General features: G+C 39.3%; 2 protein-coding genes across 3 annotated transcripts in view; one reads left to right on the top strand and one right to left on the bottom strand.

The window, feature by feature from the left end:
* The window catches only part of MS3_00010614 (uncharacterized protein), a 28343-nt gene extending 25622 nt beyond the window's left edge, over positions 1 to 2721 (bottom strand). Inside the window, exons 1-10 of one of the 2 annotated variants that reach the window (XM_051219001.1) lie at positions 2625 to 2721; positions 2118 to 2210; positions 1916 to 2077; positions 1822 to 1882; positions 1660 to 1784; positions 1560 to 1627; positions 1149 to 1527; positions 984 to 1113; positions 592 to 829; positions 199 to 405 (exon numbers count right to left, since the gene is read on the bottom strand). In XM_051219001.1, coding sequence (XP_051069388.1) covers positions 199 to 405; positions 592 to 829; positions 984 to 1113; positions 1149 to 1527; positions 1560 to 1627; positions 1660 to 1784; positions 1822 to 1882; positions 1916 to 1935 — 1228 coding nt within the window. In that variant the 5' untranslated portion in view covers positions 1936 to 2077; positions 2118 to 2210; positions 2625 to 2721. The remainder of the gene's footprint in view (positions 1 to 198; positions 406 to 591; positions 830 to 983; positions 1114 to 1148; positions 1528 to 1559; positions 1628 to 1659; positions 1785 to 1821; positions 1883 to 1915; positions 2078 to 2117; positions 2211 to 2624) is intronic. The other variant, XM_051219000.1, reaches the window with a different exon arrangement.
* Positions 2722 to 10965: 8244 nt separating this feature from the next.
* The window catches only part of VWA3B (von Willebrand factor A domain-containing protein 3B), a 36292-nt gene continuing 26423 nt past the window's right edge, over positions 10966 to 20834 (top strand). Inside the window, exons 1-6 of the mRNA XM_051213408.1 lie at positions 10966 to 11093; positions 11146 to 11320; positions 11357 to 11451; positions 11484 to 11734; positions 11767 to 11926; positions 20294 to 20466. Coding sequence (XP_051069386.1) covers positions 11161 to 11320; positions 11357 to 11451; positions 11484 to 11734; positions 11767 to 11926; positions 20294 to 20466 — 839 coding nt within the window. The 5' untranslated portion in view covers positions 10966 to 11093; positions 11146 to 11160. The remainder of the gene's footprint in view (positions 11094 to 11145; positions 11321 to 11356; positions 11452 to 11483; positions 11735 to 11766; positions 11927 to 20293; positions 20467 to 20834) is intronic.

Here is a 20834-nt window from a genome sequence, read left to right as displayed (position 1 = left end):
TTAAGCGCTTGTCACTTAATATTTAAGAACACTATTTCTCAATAATCGCATACATAAGGTGTGATGTAATGTTATTGAGGGAACAAACCAAGTTCATGTTTAAAAACGTGACACAATTGATTCAAAAATATGAGCAAAAAGCACACATCACAGCAACGTCTAAACAAAGTCTAATGACAGAAGATAATGATAACTTACCGGTGGGCATGATTACAAAGCAATCACGGTCAAGAAGAGCTGCATTGATTGCTTGGAGTTGATTCCGTCTGAAGGATCGTAGACCAAACATTTTTGAGAATGCTTCCATCATGCGTTTAGAATGAGGAAAACGATCATCTCCATCAAACTCGCCTGTTGAGCCATCATCTGGCTGATTATATTGATCGTCACAATGGGTCTGGACATCTAATCGAAAATGAATATGGTCAAAAATGCGTGATCACAATGATTAGGACAATAACTCGATTGCTAAGTGACGCAATTTCTCTTACAGCTCTCGTGTATTTTTAACTGTAACAACATAAACTTGTTTACTACAATTTTATGCCTTTATGATTCAAAGAGCGAATTTTAAGAAACTTTGGCACTTACCCCATTTAGATTGAGCTTGAAGTGGAAGGAAAGCACTCCCTTCGCCAGAGTCAAAAGTCATAGTCGAATGCCGTATGGTGCAATTATCATCTGTTTTTTGTGTAGCTGACTTTTTAGTGCTTGAACATTTTGTAGGAACATCCGACAAGGCTCGGGTTTTCGATGAGTTAGTGCTAATGTTGGCCCAACTGTCATCATCGGACAAGATATTCCCAAGTGCATATGAGGTAACGCCCATCTAGGCAAGAAATGAAATAGCAGATGAGCGAGATAACTGGCAATGAGACAGGAGGCTTGCTTACACGAAACCAACATAATATAACTTCTTAAAACAGTAGCTACAGTTTTAATGAAGCTTAACCAAAATAATCAGATAACCAAACTGTACTGACCAACATCCTTTTAGAGGTATTTGTGTTTCGAATGTGTTGATCAGATGTGAATGTAGGAGAAATCGGATTGGTTAATTTCTTCACCATTCCTGAGGGAGGGTGACCGCTCACAATATTTGGGTTTGAGCTTCTACAAAAAGTATTATTAACTTGAAAATGACCAACCTTTCATGCAGTAATTTTGTTATTACGGATAATTCATCTCCAAAACAATACATTAATTTGTTCATTGGTAAGTTCTCCAATAAGTCACATGCTTTACAGATTGAACTGTAAAATGACTGAGGTATTGAAACAGAGTCATCATGAGACCTTAAATTTGAGTTTTCTGTGCTGAGTGCTTGAAAAATTCGAGACTCATTTTGCAGACATGGTTTAGATACACTTTTCATACAAGTAGAAGACTCCAAGCTAGAAGTTCGAGGAATAACCGAGACCGGTGATGTTTTATCTGTTGGCCTATGGAGTGTTAAGTTTTTGGTGGGTGTAGAACTGGGATTTTCTGTTGGTTCAGATTCGTCAAACCAGGAGGGTGAAGGAACTTCTATAGCTTTTATATTTAATTAACAAACCTACCTAATGACTCTTCGTGAATTGAAACGTCGAGATCAGGGGATGGGGACCTAACTACATCATTGTTGTTCCTGTAACTAAGCATACGAATGATAAAACTCACCTAATTGGAGTCACTGTAGCTGTAGGGAGAAACTTAGCTGAAACTTTTGTTGAATTATCATCCTTGCATGTTGGGGAGTTATCAGAAGTCGTGAAAAGCGGTCTATGCATTGGAATACTGGGTGCCTTTAAAGATTTATTAATCAGAAATTGTAATCCATACTGAGCTCGAAATGCGTGGAGTGGTCGCTTTGGGAGTGCTCTTGAGAGGCTTAAAAGTGAACCTAGAAATATCAGTTCAAAACTGTTTTCATTACTTTCGCTGCCCATCACCCATTCCTAAGAAAACTCAGAATCCCTTTGAAAATTTTATTCGAGACTCGTAAAATACGGTAAAATGGAGGGATACTGGGAACTTCTGAAAAGAATCTAAAGAACCATATGAAATAATAGACACCGTGTGAGCCTATAAATATGAACTTTATTAAGTAGACCAAGGACGCGAGAAACAAAGTATACCTCATTGCTAAAATACAGCATAGGTCGCAGGATAAAAACATATTAGGAGATATTGCATTAGCTACCGAAATGATCTATCCAAACATATAAAACCTGCAAAATGGAAAAAAAGGACGATGGTCAGAAAAAGTAAATGGGAACCACTTATGATCGAATTACAGCCTGAATATGACTTTCTACGCAAGTGATAAGTACTAAACTAGAACTTTTGGTGAGACTATAGTTTATGGACGACCTATGAGCGACGCCGAACTTTTGAATAATTAACGCATGTGACAATATGAGCAGACAATTTGTGGGACATAGTTCAATGTTTTCTGGCCAGACTACAGTAAATAACTTGACCTCGATAGCAATATGACCTGTTCTAAGTTGTAAAGCTATGATCAAGATAAATGGAGTGAACGAGAGATACAAAATCTAGACACTTCGAAGAAACATAATTTTCGACATTTAATAATGGAACACACAATGATTATTTGTTAAAACTCAAAAGCGTTTGATTACAATTTAAATGAAAGAGATTTGTGGAGCAAATGAGACGAATAAGCTGGATTCCATACGACGCGCAGTTATAGAGGCATCAAGAATTCCGCCTAACATTTTAACCAAGTTACCGATTCAAAAAATGTAGATACCTCGGATGACAATGGAGCCGTATGACCACTAAATTCGCAGATAGTTTTAAGCGATTATCAAGAACGAACGTCGTTGCCTTTAGTCCTCGCTTACGAATGCAAAGACACAAATATTTTGTAAACAATACAAAGGTTTCTTAAGCATGGCATTTCATGGTTGTGTGTCATACATCAATCAGCAGAGCTTATACGGTCAACAGCATTTTGACAGATGACACAAACCTACGAACCGAACAATAGTTGGGACCGTGGAAGTATTTACGAGATACAAGTTTTCCGAGGTTGCGAAGCAATCGAGTAATAGTTTTGATTGAATGTGATACTTCAGACGCACGATGAGTTCTGAAACAATGTCTGGGAGGTAGAAAAGATACGTTTGGTGGACGTACGCTACTTGTTTGGTTGAGTCTTAGGGTAACAAAATGGACTAGTACTTCAAGTCAAGTAACATTTTCTCAAACCCAATATGTGTTACACGATCTAGAATGTTTATATATGTATGAGTACGAGCGTTTTAATAAGCCACTTGAAAAACATTCTGTTGAGGAAGGCGGGCTTTTAAACAGATTGTGGTCTCTTTGCTTTGTTAGATGGCAGTTGCGCTGCTGAGGTGAAATTAGACTGAATTATCTGCTAATAGTGAGACTGGCCTCCATCTACGTTTAATACAGAAGTGAGTTCAGATGTAGTCGAGATTTCTTCAGGGGATTATGTCAAAACAGAAGTAATTTCGTCGTCTGTGTATGAGTCTCATAATACTGTAATGGAAAGAATACGCTGAAAACTCTCGAAAGTTGTTATTGAACGGTATTGTTATTTCTTCTTGATCTTCCCCTATCATGTATTTCAACTTCTACCCAGGTTTCTTGTAATCACGCTCCATGTCCTTCTGTCTTCTTTGTTTAGGGTTTTTATTACTTGAATTGTGTGAGAATTAACCTTTGTTGCCTAATTTTGCTATTGCATGTTACCGAACCATTCACAACGAGATTGTGTTTCACTAGGTGCACGGTTGTGGTGTGGCTCGGCTCATAATTGTTGGCATTTGATTTTTTGCTGGGAAAGATAAGCCGAATCTTCGCAAATAGATATTTGGTCTCATTTGTTGAGAATACTCTAGTGAATTCTCAAGTACTGGATGTTTATTTATTAACCATTTTATTTGCTGTTATGTATGTTATTTTGTGCTAAGGGAACATTTAACTGAATAACAGTGGCTGTACGTTTTGTGGTATATTATACTTTTCATATTGTTTGCTTGTTTTCTCAAATAACACTGGTTTAGCTTCAGCACACAATCTGTGCTTTGATATAGTCTATTATGAGTCACTCAAAAATGCTTCATTTGTTATGCAGAAGAACATATTTTCGCCCAATTAAGTAAACATTTGTTCGTAAGCCCTGGGTACAGATAGTATTCTGGAATTTTGGTCATTACACGGACCAATATGATAAACATAGTCCAATTTATTTAAAATTTGCAACAACTTTGGAACTGAACAAAAAATGGGGTTTGAGAAATTTAGTTGATTATGGACAATATTGTTTTGTTATACATATGTCACCTAATTAATCAGATAGAATATTGGTTGATGCTTCATGTGTATTGACGATGAGAGAACGAATGTTTATGTTTCTTATATCTACCTGACTACCAGGCGATTGTTTACGCGCTTTAAATCATGACTATTGAAGATGCCACATGTATTCGGAGTTTAACAACGCTTTAACCAGTAACACCTAATATGAATCGTACCCACCAAGTGAAATCAGAAGACAGAAGCGAGGAGGTTCGAAGATATATTTGATATGCTATTAATATATCGAGGATCGTTTGATCTAATCTGGCTAGCGATTGCAGGGGTTGTTGGGCATGGCGTTCACACTCGTGATCTGGTGCGGGTACATGACCGAGTGCCTTCAGCTAGGTGAGTCTATTAGCATTAATGTGGTCAACATCCAATGTCGAAGACTTACATAGCTATTTATTTTGTGGGTTTATTTATCGCTACACTATTATTGATGAGTGGAAAGACCATCTGTTTTCTTAGAGACTCAACTGATCGGTCGTGTATGATTCACAAATATGCACGACGATAAGTCTCTGAGTTGTTCATTTGCCCAGATAACTAGAAGAATATGATCGTGTAATGGTTTAAAATCAGTTTACCAAAGACTGTGCATTAATTACTATGAGACCCAGGATTCTCCATGATTGTATTAACGATTTCTGGATGTTTTAATAGTATCTGATTGTGTTACATACTTTTGAGCATAGATCAATGAGTGGTAAAACGGCAGATCAATGAGCTCAGTAGGTTTGAATATAAATGGTTTTCGGATTCAGACACTCTAAAAAGCTCAATGCATCAGTGGATTCAGAAGGAGGAATTATCAGCTAAGCAATTTCGATATATATTGATAATATCGGTGATATACAACTATTCCAATGTTTGTTTCGAATCGTGAAACTCTGGTATGCCTTGATTTCTACCACAATTAATGTGAGTGCCTGCAGACTATAAGCTGTTTGGCAAAACATTTTGTAGTTATGTTAATATTGCTAATAATATTGGCAATGAAGATAAAGAGAATCTACTGTTCTCTTGAAGATAGCCTAGGATTTTGTCTTTAAAAAATGACAAAGCAAGAGGAGTTCGAAGGGCTCTCGGCTAACAAAAGGCAACGGTAGTTTGATATTTGATTTGGGACCAATTGCCCATGTTTATGTTAACTCGTATGAGCTTATATGAACAAAAGAGTATTTTGTAAAATGGTACAGCTTCAGAATTACTGCTCTTAACCCTCAAGCGCATTTGCTACTGAATGGTTTATATCGTTGTTTGGTTGAATCCGATTCATTTCGTTCCTCAGAGTAATGCTGTTGATTTATTCATCCAGTTCATGTCGTCACATGATATTTTAACATCCGATGTCATCCATACAAACTTTGGCGTTTGGACCTCCTATTAGGATGTTCAGGTCCATCCATTATTACATCTCTACGAACGACTGCAGCTTCTTGTAAAACTGATCTTTGTTATCCTCATTGTTACGACTGTTGGGTGCACAGCATGGGATAACAATCAATAGGATCCCCTTTTACTTTCCTTCGAAGGATGGTTTATTCTGGATGCAAGAGATGCTCATCCTATATGTGGAATAACAATAGTTATTAATGTTATTCACAAACGACTTATGAGCATCTAAATGTTGTGAAGAAACCATCTTGGGTCTCTTCGAAAATCCAATAATACATATGTTTCAGCAATGTGAGCATAATATTTGCGATATTCTAAACACACAAGTTCTCTGTAGTTGAAGAATATTTGAAGAGTATTGAGTTGACTTTAAAGAAGGAAAGGAAGAAACAGGTGAAACGCGGAATATGTAAATAGTTTATGAGGCATGTTTGTGAACTCAGAACAAGTGTAACAACCGAGACACCAATATTCGCTTTGAACGTAGAACTAATGAACCAAAATTTGTTCAATTAGAACAGACTACGTTTCTCTGTATAGCGTACAAAAGTATCTTGAGTTACTCGTATTATATTATATCAAAACACAAATTTGTGCTGAATTAAGACGGTTTTAATTTAAGAAAGAAAAAATATTTTATCGAAAATACAAAGTATCTCAAATGGTACAGTCTGTATTATATAGTCAAGGGTTTCTCTAACTTAAACTAGAGTGCTAAACAACAAAAGGAATAAGCAATACACAAAAGGTCAATACTCGAGAATTATTAAAAATATTTTCAACAAGATGGGATCAAATATCTATCTTCAGGGATTCCAGCGATCGTTCTAAGCAGACAGTCAAAGGTAAGCAGTTATACAGTGAACCACGCCGTATGGTATGAAGGTGATAGACTTCAGTGAAAGAAGACTATCAACGGATAACACAGATGAATAAGTGGGATTGCAAGCCATGATACTTTCTCGGCACGATATGATGCACACATTCGCTGTTACTTCAAAGCTTCGAAACCACAGATTAGTGAACCAAATGAGATAGGAGAATCGAACATGTGTTGCTTGAGAGTGAGCGGCGCGGCCTACCTGACTGGTCGAATACACCCCCCCCACATGTTCTACTACCCGGGAAGATAAGATAGCATAGGGGATACTAAAGTTACCGCACCTGGGTTCCAACTAAATACTACTAACTGGATAACTGCAACCCTGCATCACTAATACTCAACTAGCAGGATACAGTCCTATGAAGTTGTTGTGAAAAAGCCTTTCCTAAACCAGTAGAAGTTCAAGACTGGCGGAACACGTGGGTAGCGCCACGATAGAAAACAGACGGAAAAACCTCATGCTTGATTTACTTACCGATAAATGATCGGTTTCTAGTTGGGGATGTATACGTCCACGCACTAATAGTAAGTATTGACCATGACACAGACGCGTTGGACGTGACCACAAACTGGATACGTGAAAATGATGGAGTCGATTCCTACCTTAAATATACTAAGGCTGATACACAGCCATGAGAGAGCATATACAACATGCCCCATGGTTGTAGAATTATGGTCTACTATGATAGTACTGCGCTAATAATAGACCTAATCTTAAAATTGTAGACGTGTCATGATATAACTGCCTAATCTATAAGATCTTACGTAGAAGTCATTACATCGTCTACACCAACTCATCGTATCGTAACAATCACCAATACATGATGTAGAACAAGCTTAGGCTAGAGACAGAACAATATATTTAATATGAAAAAGAGATATAAGGTAAAATTTAATAGGGACCACGCCTGCATGGCCGAGCCATGCCATTCGATCAACTCCAATTCATTCAATACTGAATATCTATTTTCCGAGTTGTCTCGTGTTCAGCTTTGAGGATTGTGTGGTTATGGTCCAATGCCACTAAATGATCATGAGCGGTGGCGACTATCAGTGAATGACAACTAGGAGAAAGTAAGAGACATCACTGATAATACCATCCAACACAATGTGCCTCACGTAAGCGCACATGTGGAGAACAAAGATTCTGGGTTGAGTGAGCCACAGAAAGTTTGCTAAAAACCAAACGAAGAGCCTGGCAACGTCGTAGTTCTGGGCAATAGATGTTTTCAAGCCACGCTAGCAGCCACAACGCAATCTAACTCCAAGTATCATTGTATCTTCATGATCAGGGGATAGACATCAAACCAGGGGGTCTGTACTTTTAAAGGGAAAAATGGGTAAGATCTCACTAGCTGTAATATGGGGAAAATTTTAGTGCCAAATTCACAGACCTACTAAACCAGGGGCTTACAAACGCGAAACACCTTTTAAGTCTAATGCCAATTGATGCTCTGGGTGATAGTCGACCATTTTCCAGGTTTGTATTAAATAGACTAAAATCCCCGAACCCAGGAAAGTCGATAGGATGTGAATAAATCCGACCAATAATCCTGAAACAGAGCGCGAAACCTATCAGCACACTGTCGGCTGAACCGCTCTCTCCAACATTTCACATTATCAGCAAATAGTAATAAGTCAGATGATATCTGTTGTAGAAGAGGTCCTAATACTGAACCCTGGGGGACCTCACTAGGACATTCCATAGACGCAGAGAAAGTGAAGTTAACTCTGACCCTGAAATGTCGGTTTTTTAGATTCGAAGTGAGCCAGTCAATTAAAGATGCTCTGATACCCAATCGTTTGAGCCTATTGACAAGACATATATGGTTGACCCATTCAAAAGCCTTTTAGAAGTCAAGGTAAATGACTTCCCCCAGTATAGCAGAATGAACCATATCCGGGCCAGGAGAAGTGTCTTTATTTACGTGCTGCAGTTTCCGGTACACCAAGTCAGCGCTCACGTTCGTTTCGGAAAGTCCTGTGCAGTTGCAGATGAAGTTCTCATCAATATAGTTAGTGTAGGTCGGTTGAAATGTCCAAGAGTATTGTTCAACCAAAAGGTTAGCGGCGTCACCGTCATTATTGGTCGGGCCATTCGAACCTAGCAGTTGGGAAACCCCAGTTGTGGCTTGTCGATGAGACTGCCTAACGGAATAAGCTTTCCGGATTGGGGGCAAGTTTATCGATAAGCTTTATCTGGTGACTGAAGCCTGTCTTCCATTATGGCCTTTGTGTATATGTTCCTTATATGTTTGTATTGCCTGTATGCGCCGTTATTATCAGTTCGTTTGCATTCTGCTCAACAGTGCCTTTTGTGGATTAGCAAACAAAGAGTGCGATTTGTGATGACTGTAGGAATAGATTACTTTGTAGCACATAAGGGGGTGTGCAGTATGCAGTCCCAATAAGCATCCAATAAACATCCTAATCCACCTGTTATAGATAGTCCTGTTAAACTGACACATTCAACCCATTAAAATTCCAGCGCCTGTTATTGGTGGGATGTCTTAGCTCAGTTTCACTGATAAAACTGAAGACTGTGACGGCATGATCGCTTCTCCCCAGAGGAGCCAGAATTGAGAGGTTTTTAACTAGGGATTCTTCTTCTGCATATATCTAGTCTGAGCGCGACGGTGTCTGACTGTTCCTCCAAGGAGCTGTCGATTTCACATTTTCGAACGGTCACAGATCACGAGGTTGGAGAACCGAGCTGCAGTCGAGTTTTCACCGCCAATGTACATGTGTGCCGCGAAATTGACCTTAGGAAGTTTGAAGTCCGCAGAATCTGCATATGAGGGAATCCTATACGAGTAGAAGGGGAAGATTCTTCTAGCATACGGTTGTCGTACTCCACGATAGCACTGGGCTTCCTGTAGATGACCCTAACTAGACACCATATGGTGGTATACAATCTTACTGAACACCATACGAATTCATCAAGGTTGATAAATTCTTGATTGTGCACTTGATGTGCCTCCAGGTTAGATCGTAAAGCATAAGGATACTCCACCCCCAATTCTTGTTTTCCTGTTATTGCGAAACAAAGACATCCTGGCCCGTAAACTGAGATATCCAAGTTTTAGATATTCCTATCAGATGAGCATTATTAGCATTGCTGAGATCACATAACTCATCCATTTGATTTGGTAAATTCGCGGCGTTCATGTATAAGCAGTTTATACTTTCAATTTGAAACGCGTCCTGTTTGTCTGTATGAGCCATATGTGAATGGACGGGTAGCTTACCTATACAAGGTTTTCCGAGTTGATAGTCCCTGTTCTTTACGCGTTATTTTATGACCAAGACAGTCCACAAGTGGAGTGGTCAGCCCAAACTTTCTTTGTGCTTGATCCTGGCGTCGTGTGATCTAACCACGTGCATATGGATTCCAGTTGGCAACCGACGTCTGTTGGCACGAAATGTTTTCACAGTTGCAGCCGCCATATGGGAGGATGGGAAAGTTATCCTTATTAACCGGGGTCTAGAATATCCGTCCTTCTTGGCTAGTCTCGTCATTTGTTGAGTCAGTATGTTTTTGAGCCTCAAGGACTGCTTGATGACCGGGGTTTGTGTTTTCCGGTACAATTCGCACAATGATATTTCTTCTTGTGAAATTCCTTAGGCATGTTCCGGATGAGATTGCGCTCAGAATACGGTATATCGGGCAGTATTCTTACGTTCCGATCAGATTTCAGTAAGTGAATAGCTAGCAGGATATCCTCTACGTTGGTAGCATTAGTGGGTGTTACTCAAAGTAGCCTCGGGTGGTTTGATGCCTGGAGTCTTTTCCCCGAGTGAACCGTGTATCCGTCATAGGCTGTATTCCGGGAAGTTCAAGCTTCTTGTTTAACTCTTTCCAGAGCATCCTAAGCCGGATGTGTCTACTTCATGTCCTATAAATTACCATGGTTGTCATTAGAACATAAGAGTAACTGCTCTCCATCTCTTTTACTATTGTCTGCATATTTCCGCACATTCTTCGATTTCTTCTTCTTTTACATTATCATACAATTAGCTTGTTTATTATATGTGAAGCAATCCTCTTCTCTTAGCAGTGAAATTATCACTTTACTGCTTTTAAACTGCAGTTAACCAAACATTTTGACTGGTAGTGTGCCCTTATAAAAACGCACTCACTCAACTATAAGATACGCAAATCCCTAAATAACTAACAAACTGACAAGAATTAATGCAGTCGGGTGGCTGGAATACTACTCATTTAACATAAAAAAATACTGAGAACCGTACCGAAAGGAGACGAAGCAATCGCAACAAATTGGCTGGTTTATACGAGTCCGTGTCATAGATATTAGATATTGAACCGTCATAGTGATTAGAGTTCCAGCGCTATTCCAAACTGGAGGCTTTTTATTGAGATGTTAGGATTTCATGGTTTGGTGTAAATCCGTTTGTTTTGGGCTGAAAAATAAATCTCAAACTTCAATGAACCAAGTGTATATTTGAAATCAGAGTGAGTTATGTATACTTAGAGGAAATACTTTCTATAATTTATTTTATACCAGTCAAAATAAACGAATATGCATGAAGAGCTCAATAAAATAGAATCCTTTCTTAAAGGTGATTCTGCAGTGAATAGACAATTAAGCTCAAAAGCATGGCTCAATATATATGGGTTAAACACCAATAAAATCGATAGGTCATCCGTTTTACAGAACATTGGATTCCCAGTGAGAGGAGGTAAGCTGAAACTTATGAAAATTTCGGATTCTAAAGAATATCATCATTCTCTGGGAAAATACATTAAATCATGTTACGGTGACAATCTGTTTGTAAGGATGACGAATGATAGGACTGGAGACGTCTATAATGTATGTCAATTTTTGTTTATTAATTTTTAAAGGTTATTGCTAAGAAAGGCTACATTAAACAACTAAAGATGAAGATTATGCAAGCTGTAGATCTCTATCGCAATCGTCTTACTTGGCTTACTTCTGGGAGTCGATCGATATTTGGTGTTATCCAAGAGCATTCGGCAGTTTTTCTTTTGGACATTAAGACTCAGTCTCTAGAAATATTCTCCAATTTTGTTAATTCCCTAGGATATTTGATATCGGAACAGGTAGCAAATATGATGATGGTCAACATGATCAGGTAACTCTTGTTCTTTTAGCCTGATGTATTAGATGTCAAGATGAACCTTATTTTTTTTCAGAAGAATTGGTATCTGTGGACACCTCTACACTGAAGAATCTGTTAGAGTGGATAAACAAACTAGAACGTCTCTCGCCCTTCAGTTCGAACTGTACAACGGATTGCATTTTAAGGATAGGCCAGTTTAAAAAGGTGATTTTTCGTCGTAATTTATTTTGCAGCTTATGCACAATTAAGCTTAGACATTGTATAAAACAAAAAGTTCACGTTTTATGCACTGCGAAGTAGGATGCATTATTCCTCCGCTCATGCCCATTTTTCAGTCCTCAGAAATAAGGCCAGTGGGTCAGCTAACCTGCATTTGCCCATGGTGTTAAATACCCAACTTATCTTTGAAATTTAACTAATGGAGTCATCACAACGTAATGTGACAAGTTTTTACAGTTTTTGACCTGAATTTATTCCATCATGGTTTTTAAATGATTGTAGTGGTTGATTCTATGTCAAGCCCACATAGGTTATTCTAGCTTCTGGACAAATCAGTTTATTCATTTTTTTCAAGCCATATTTTGACCTTGCTTATTAACTCTGACTGTTCTCATATGATCGTACGTTTGTTAATTGCTTACCTTACTCATTACATGTCTGTAACTAGTCTTTGGTCTGTCTAAAAATATTGAGTCACATGTGATTAAATTGAGTTAGCTCATTCACCTTCTCCACTGCGCATCACTTCGTTTTATTTTACTTCACTTTCGTCAATTTATTTCTCTGATTGTCTATCTGAACTAATGAGTTTATGGAATGTACGTTATTATATTTATTTATTTGAACACATAAATATTGGTACAAGAGAGCGCCAATATATATGCGCCACACAAAACAATGAGAATTCGAAGAGAAAGAAAAAAAGGTAAGGAGCGTAAAAAAGAGAGAACAATAACAAAGAGGTTGGTGTAATGTAGTGTAGTAATAATAATAGTAATAATGAGGAAACGGAAAGGTACAATCAGAAAAAATCTTTCAATTAAGGGAGACAACCACTTTTTTATGAAGAAAGTAAAAGAAGGTTACAACAGGATCGCCACTGGCTTCTATTCGGAGCCATATCTAATAACGTCTCTAACGTCTGTGTTGCACCATCTCTCGGACCCCAACCAGGGAGTCGTGAAGGACCGACAGAAGCCAGTCCTTTGCAGCTTTCTTTCATACCACGACATTATGTCATGCACTGACCATCTCTCCGCTTCTTCCAACCAGTCCCAGAGTCGGCAAATAATGCACGACGTGGAAGTCTCTGGGACGACATTCGGAGAACATGTCCAAGCCACCGAAGTCGGTGTTTCAAGATGGTGACATCGATCGCATTATCATCTATAAGCCCGAATACACGATGCTGAACCTCTGCATTACTGACATGGTGTTGCCACAGGATGTCAGCAATCCTTCGGAGACAGCGATGATCGAACACAGAGTCTTCTAACGTCCTCAACTCGGAGAGGCCCGGTTTCACAAGCATAAAGCGAAACTGCTCTCATCGACGCGTTGTAAATCCCACCTTTTACAGCCAGACCAACATCACGAAGGCGCCAAAGATGGCCCAGATTGGCATAAGCTGCTCTGGCTTTCACTATACGTGCATTGATCTCATCACTCACACCCCCACCAGCACTTATGCAGCTACCCAGATACACGAACTTCTCGACTATTTCTATCTGCTCACCATCTAGGGTGAGTACAGGATTGGAATCCTGCCAGTCTTGTAGAAGTACTTTGCACTTCGAAGGTGCAAGGCACATACCATACTTACGGACACTGATTTCCAACTGATTAAGTGCAGATTGCATGCCTTGTACATTCTTACACAGTAAGACAATTTCATCCGCATACTCAAGGTCGAGAAGTCTTTCTCCAGGCAACAGATCCACACCGCCATTACTTACATTCATCAGAGCTGTTTCCAGAATGTCGTCGATGGCAACGTTGAAGAGGAATGGTGAGATTGGGCAACCCTACCTAACCCCACTGCTCGAATGGAACAATGGAGAGAGGTGGTTGTATGCCCTCACTTTGCCTGAGGTGTTTGTATATAGGGCCTTTAGGGTGTTAATAAACTTCTCAGGCACACCCTTCTTCAATAGACAATCCCAGAGAACAGTCCTGTTCAACGAGTCGAAGGCAACCCTAATGTCCAGAAACACTACGATTGTTGGCCTTTGATAAGTATGACGGTGTTCTAACATTTGGCGGAGGGTGGAGATATGATCAATACATCCTCGACCGGAACGAAACCCAGCCTGCTCCTCGCGAGTCAATCTTTCTCGGGTTTTGAACAACCTACGAAGTATGACGGAAGCCAATGGCTTGGACGCAATCGGAAGTAGACTTATCGCCCGATAGTTGTTACAGGAACGACGTGAACCCTTTTTAAAGATAGGGACAACTATCGACTCATTCCATGACGTTGATACACTCTCTAACTCCCAGACCTTTGTAAACAACGTCGTCAGTTCCTTAGTCACAAAGTCACCACCATCTTTAAAAAGAGCCGGAGGCAAGTCATCTGGGCCAGGTGATTTGTAACGCTTCAAGAGATGGAGTTCCTTGCGGACTTCCGCCTCATTTAGTGGATTAGTCGTCACCGGCCATGGAAGGCAGAACAGTCTGACCGATGTTGCTGGAGCAGCAGGCCAGTTGAACTGCCCTTCGAAAAATTCTGCGCATCGTCCAAGACGTCGATGGATGTTAGTGATCGGCCTCCCATCATCCTCGCAGATTGTTTCGCTCACACCAGACTTCTTGCTGCCAGTGGCTCGGATGAGTTGGAAGAGCTTCCGGTAATTACCAGATGCAGCTGCTGCTTCTAGCTTATTAGCACGCTTCGACCACCAGGCTTCTCGGTCCTTACGCAAGCTTTGCCCAATTTCATTACGTAACATCCTTCGTTTATGGTCAAACTCACGGTCACCCGGAGTAGACCGACGGACTTCAATGAGTTGTAAGGAACCAGAAGAAACCCAGTGCTTATAAGCGGGACGTTTCGCGAACCCATAACTGACTGCACCAGCCATTTTCATGGCGTCATGCTATTGCAACCAATGCTCATCTATACTTTTCGGTGGAATGGTAGCTAGCCTAGAAGCTAGCTCGATTCGATACTTACTAGCAACAGAAGTTGCAATCAGCTTGCTAACATCAATCCGTTGATGGCGGTCACTTCGTTGTCCACTGAAAAGTAAGGTAAGATTGGCGCAGACCAAGGCATGGTCAGAGTCCAGATAGGTACTCGAAAAGGAGTGGCAGTCTCGTACACAACCACGAGAGCGGTAGCTGATCGCTATGTGATCAAGCTGAGTCCAGGCTTGAGATGCAGAGGGAGGACGCCAGGTGGCACATCGGCGATGACTGTGCCGAAAGTTAGTGTTAGCCAGAAACAGGTTGTGGTCTGTGCACAGTTGCAGTAGACGGTCCCCGTTATCTGTCCTGCGATCAACAAGTCCCCATCGGCCACCTAAACAATCCTGTTCTGTCACAATTGATTGATCACTGGGTGGTGATCAATGTCATGCTTGTCTAGTCCTTATTAGTGCAGATCGAATGCTATCGATCATGTTGCAATGTGGCCACCAGTCTAGGTGACTCGACACTGCGGGCACTATGTATTGATATTTAGATGGTGGTTGGAGGTAGTCAACAGGAAACCCTGGACCCGGGTTTCGTGCTACTTGGCACTCGTCAGCAAGGTGTACCTGTAATCTTGAGGGAACTGGTGCTCCCTGGCGGATTCGATCTCGTGTCACCTAGCTTCACAGTCAGAGACGTTACCACTGAGCTATCCGAGCCGTGACTAACCTCCTGTAGGACTGAGATGTAATCACAATTGAATGATCACTGGGTGGTGATCAATGTCATGTAACGGCTCGGATAGCTCAATGTTAACGTCTCTGACTGTGAAGCTAGGTGACACGAGATCGAATCCGCCAGGTAGCACCAGTTCCCCCAAGATTACAGGTACACCTTGCTGACGAGTGCCAAGTAGCACGAAACCCGGGTCCAGTGTTTCCTGTTGACTACCTCCAACTACCATCTAAATAATCCTCTTCTGTGCCTAGACGCCCGACCTGAGCATTCAAGTCTCCGGCCAGTATTACAATATCTGTCGAACGCACTTTCTGGAGAAGAACAGTTAACTGGTGGTAAAACTCATCCTTGATTGCATCCGGGCTGCAATCTGTCGGGGCATAGGCGGAGATGACGAAAACACATCGTTTCTCACGCCGATTTCTCCTCACTTTGATGGAACTTTCTAATCTAACAGCACATAACCGACTGTTAATGGGGATCCAATCGATTAGTGCTGCCTCATCTCTAGCGCCTGGTGCGACACTAACGCCAGCAAGACCAGATGAAGATGCCACAGGGTCCCCGGATAAGCGCACGTAAAACAAGCTTTTCGAAGCGACAGATAGAGTGCGAATTTGTAGTACTTCGCCAAAGTCGTGAATACGGGTCTCGAATAGACAGCAGACATCGATATTAAGACTTTTCAAAGACATAGCCAGCCCTATCGGTTGTCCGACCTGCATAAGTGTGCGTTCGTTGAAGGCAGCTAGTTTGAATGGTGCACGTGGTTCCAGAAAAACTGCTTCAGTACTCATATTCAGTGGTAACATAGAATTTTCAAGCGGACTGTGACTCGAGAACGTTTAGATACAGTCGAATTTCCACCAAAGACGAGTCGCTGTATAAGTATAAAAGAAGGTGAATAATGTGGTAAATAAAAATAATAATGATAATAATAATAATCATTTGAATCACTTGATTGTTATTCGAAGCGAGAAAAGTAGTTTCCATAGATCTAGAGTGTTCATCATTTGCGTGTGGGCTGCGATACTGCCCGGGTGCCCAGACCTAAGCAGGTGGTTTTCTTAGGGGGCCACACCCCGAGCCTTTGACCTAAAGGTCTAGCCCACAAGGCAGTGGAGCATCGTGAGGAGATGCAGTCCCATGGAAGCCGGTGACCAACGATTGGTTCATAGGCCATTTGTTCCCTCAGGATACTGGAGCCCATGTGCACCATTGGTTTGGGATCCGGGTAAAGCGCTGGACATTCGCTTTTCGTCCTCTTATTTTCAAAAACAACACCCATGCCACGAGAAGGCAGTGAGTAGGACTTCCCTGGCAGAGGCTTTATACGCGTGGCCGTGTGAGAGTATTTCGAGAGGAAGTGCGGACTCTCCCCACTCTCGGCCGTACCAAGGCATTTGAGGGCATGGAATGTACGTATTCAAAATTAATTTTTGTATTGGGGGTGGGAAGGACTGATAAAAAATGTCGATATCCATTTATGTACATTACATATAATATACTACGACAAGACACCAAACTTACGTCACAAATGAACTGATAAGATGCCATAAACTAACTCTTTCGCTATTTGCATCCCATCAGGGCGTTAGCAACTAATGGGCGAGGAAGAAGCCCTTGAGATGATACTCGTGAAACATGTTCAAGATACGGAATTAGGTGTTTCAGAGTAACAACACCAACTGAATTACTATCAGTGCCCCAGTACACACATTACAAATCCTAAGCATTAGAGGATGTCAGTTTTTTTGGCGAGAGAGGTAATTTAACACAGAAAGTCTCAAAGTCGAATTTTACAATATCAGGTAAGATCTATCGGCGAATTTTAAACTTGACCTTCTTCAACCAAACTAACATACCAGATTACTTTCGTTCGATATGCTATCACCGTTAATCATGGAAGCCTATCAGACACGCGAGGTCTTTAAATATTATGCTCTCGTCCATAATATTTAATAAATACGTATTTATTTGTATTTGAACTGATAGCATGAAACTATGTAGTAGTTATTAGTATCTCTTAACATTTTATAGAACTACTTGTCAATTACGTTTAGTTGTGAATGTTTTCCACTCCTTGTCGTTTACTTAATAACCAGTAATACACTAAAATCCTACTATCGATAATTTAGGTATCTGGAATTAGAAAACGTTCGAGTGTTTTAAAATCGAGTCGCAGTGTTAACCCATTTTAGCGTAGATCGGTCTAACGGCTGTGATAACAGATTAAACTAATAGTTGTGACTAAGTCTTAAACCAAGAGGATCAAATGCACTCCATATTAGTGAGTGGCGAGTTATTCCTTGATGTTTTTAGTTTTAAAGTAGTTTTCAAAGGCTGGTGACGAAATAATCTTCTTAGATCTGGATGAAGCAGCGCTTAAAGGAAAAAATTATTTTGAGTAAGGATCGAAAATTTCTAAAGGGACATGAACTGTTTTTGCACTGTTACTATCAATCGTAGAAGTTGGATCTACATAGAAACTCAGTACCAAACACTCATAGGCTCTAGAACAAATGTTGATCCACATAGTTCTATTTTTTATAACGGAGTTTCAATAAGTTATCTTTTAAATTATGTAATGGTTCTGCCACCATAAATCAATACTTCTTTTATTAAGCCTAGTTACAGGGCATCCGTTAAAAAAGCCGGCGAATGTACTGTCCTTAAAATGAACTTCCACTGATATATAATACTACTTTAATGATATCGATATGGGTTATCTTCTAAAAACTGCTTTAAGCCACAATTCGCAAATCAATTGTTGAAGTGAAGACATTACATCATACAATATGATGCATAATTGCTTTTATTTAGTTGTTTTTATCAATTGTTTGGAAAACTACTCACTTTGAAATATACCTAAAGTCGAATAACAAAATCGGTAATTAAAAAGCTATCAAGTTATCACTACTTCTTTGGAGTGAAAATATTCTCCATCGTTGTAACTTATCACAGCCATCGTGATTGGATAATTTTGATTAAACCATTCATTATTATCAGTAATATTGTTTATGCTTCTTTGTTCATTTCTTCCTCATTTCATGTTCTTAAAAATGATCTCTCTACTCGTCTGCGAGTTTTGCTCACCCATTTCTCAAGCCTATATAAATTCTTCAAACCTCTTTGAATTTTACACAAATCGTCCCATGGATTTTCGCTTTCTGGATGATTGATTCCTTACAAAAGTTTTTTTGATATCTATCTTCATTTGGCCTTATTTTTGTACATAAATACCTATAGTACTGATAGTTTTTGTCGTTCCGATCTTTTTAGCTATCAATATCTTACGTAATACAATATTATACTTCAATATGAATACGGTTGTAGGTAGCTTATGCTGGACTTTGAGATAAAAATAATATTATATTATTCAGTATCGGCTGTTGTTATTGCTTTATTTAAATTCATGAAGGAAGTTATTTGTATTAGTTAATTGCTGCCAAAGAGGTGGATATCAAAAGTCACTGTGCAGCTAGATAAAGTCACAAATTTTTAACTGAAGGGGTTGAGTTTTGAATTTCACTATGAGCACCAGGACGATATCATGAAATCTTGCACCCAACTAATATCACTAAGGACCTTGAGTTCCGTTGATATCTACCACTAAAATACCACACATTAGTAGGAATAAAGTTTTTGATTTGATAGTTACGACGTTTTTGAATATTTCTGGTTGTTCTAAGCACACCGTGATGTGCTTAAAATTAATACTTAAAGTTTATAGTTTGCTGTCATAGCAATACAAAGAATGCCAATAGTCTATGAAAAGTTATCAAGTAGAAATATTGAGATTTACGGTATAATATGGAACAAGAAGACAATTACAAAAACTAACTGCAATAAGACACATGCTAGTTAAACAATTCAGTACAGAATCTTGCATACATATCAAGAGTTGACAGTGGCTTTTTATATGAATGAAAGCGTTTTTGATTGTGCTTTGTTTTCTATACTAGGAGATTTTACTATGGAGCTTTGGTTGTTGTTCTGGACAACGTTATTAGTTAATATTTATACAGAAATATGCTTTTTAGTCACTTAGCAAGTTTTACACTGGTTCGTTCAGATGACCTTATTTGCAGTTGACTTTCTGTGTAGGTCATTTTTACCTTCAGCTGTTCTTGAATTAATGTTGTCCGTCTTTTTTGGTTAACCCCTAGCTTTATAACTATTTAACCTATTCCGTATGGGTCGCAAAGTTATTTCCATGTCACTCTACTACTAGCTGATTAAGTCGTTTAATTCATAGAACGCAACAACAAAAGCATCTACCTCCTTTGCTAATATTCTTCGTCATTTCACATCCAAATTTAGAAAAATAGTGCTGAGAGAATAAATTTGAACTGAATACTTTCTTATTCACTTTCTAAACTATAAGCCAGTTTTATTATCTTGCGGTTATTTATGTCCCTCTAAACAATAAGTTTGAAGTAGGCATTATGGATTGTAGCTCATAATATAAAAGTTCAGGGCCCACCATCTGGATCAATAATTTTACCACAATTTAGTAAATGTAGATAATTCAGTATAAATATATGTCATACATGTCTTGCAAATGAAATACACTCTTTATTTTATTTCGTTTGTTCGTGTGAGAGCATAAACCGAAATCAATTTATCTTACCTCAAAAATAATAAATACTACGTTGAATTTGAAGATTATTACTGTGATTATTTCCAAACATATAGAGTTTCGAATCAGTGTATTTAATCACTGAAGGTGAATCAACAATGACGTCACCGCAACTACTTGAAAATATTGTCAAAAATATGAAACATCCACTTCATATTGTATCTTATTGTTGTGAAGATATGAAAACAATAGACTATTTGCACAATTTATGCACTTATACTGGTGGACGGTAAGATATAAATTAAAACTAATTAAATTTTAGAATATTCATATTTTTCCTACCTCCAGTCTGTTTTGATGCAGTTGTAATCATCGGTATATACAAATTAACATCAAATAATTGCTTGGTTCTATTGTAGAAATTCGGACTAATTCATCCATGCCTCATAAATTGAAATTAGATCACCTTTCAGTTTTAACAATAAACGCTATAACCTGTTGAACTGATTAACTCGACTCATATGACAGATATTATCAGAGATGGGTTATATATTACTAATACCTGTTCATCAGCTATCTGTGACTGGTGTGGGAGTAGATTTCAAGAAATCTAGGAGCTAAGCTGTGTAGTTGCATGCAGACTACCTGGTTGGGGTC

Source organism: Schistosoma haematobium, chromosome 3, assembly GCF_000699445.3.
Source record: "Schistosoma haematobium chromosome 3, whole genome shotgun sequence".
Classification (NCBI taxonomy): Eukaryota; Metazoa; Platyhelminthes; class Trematoda; order Strigeidida; family Schistosomatidae; genus Schistosoma; species Schistosoma haematobium.
This window is presented reverse-complemented; position numbering and strand designations above follow the sequence as displayed.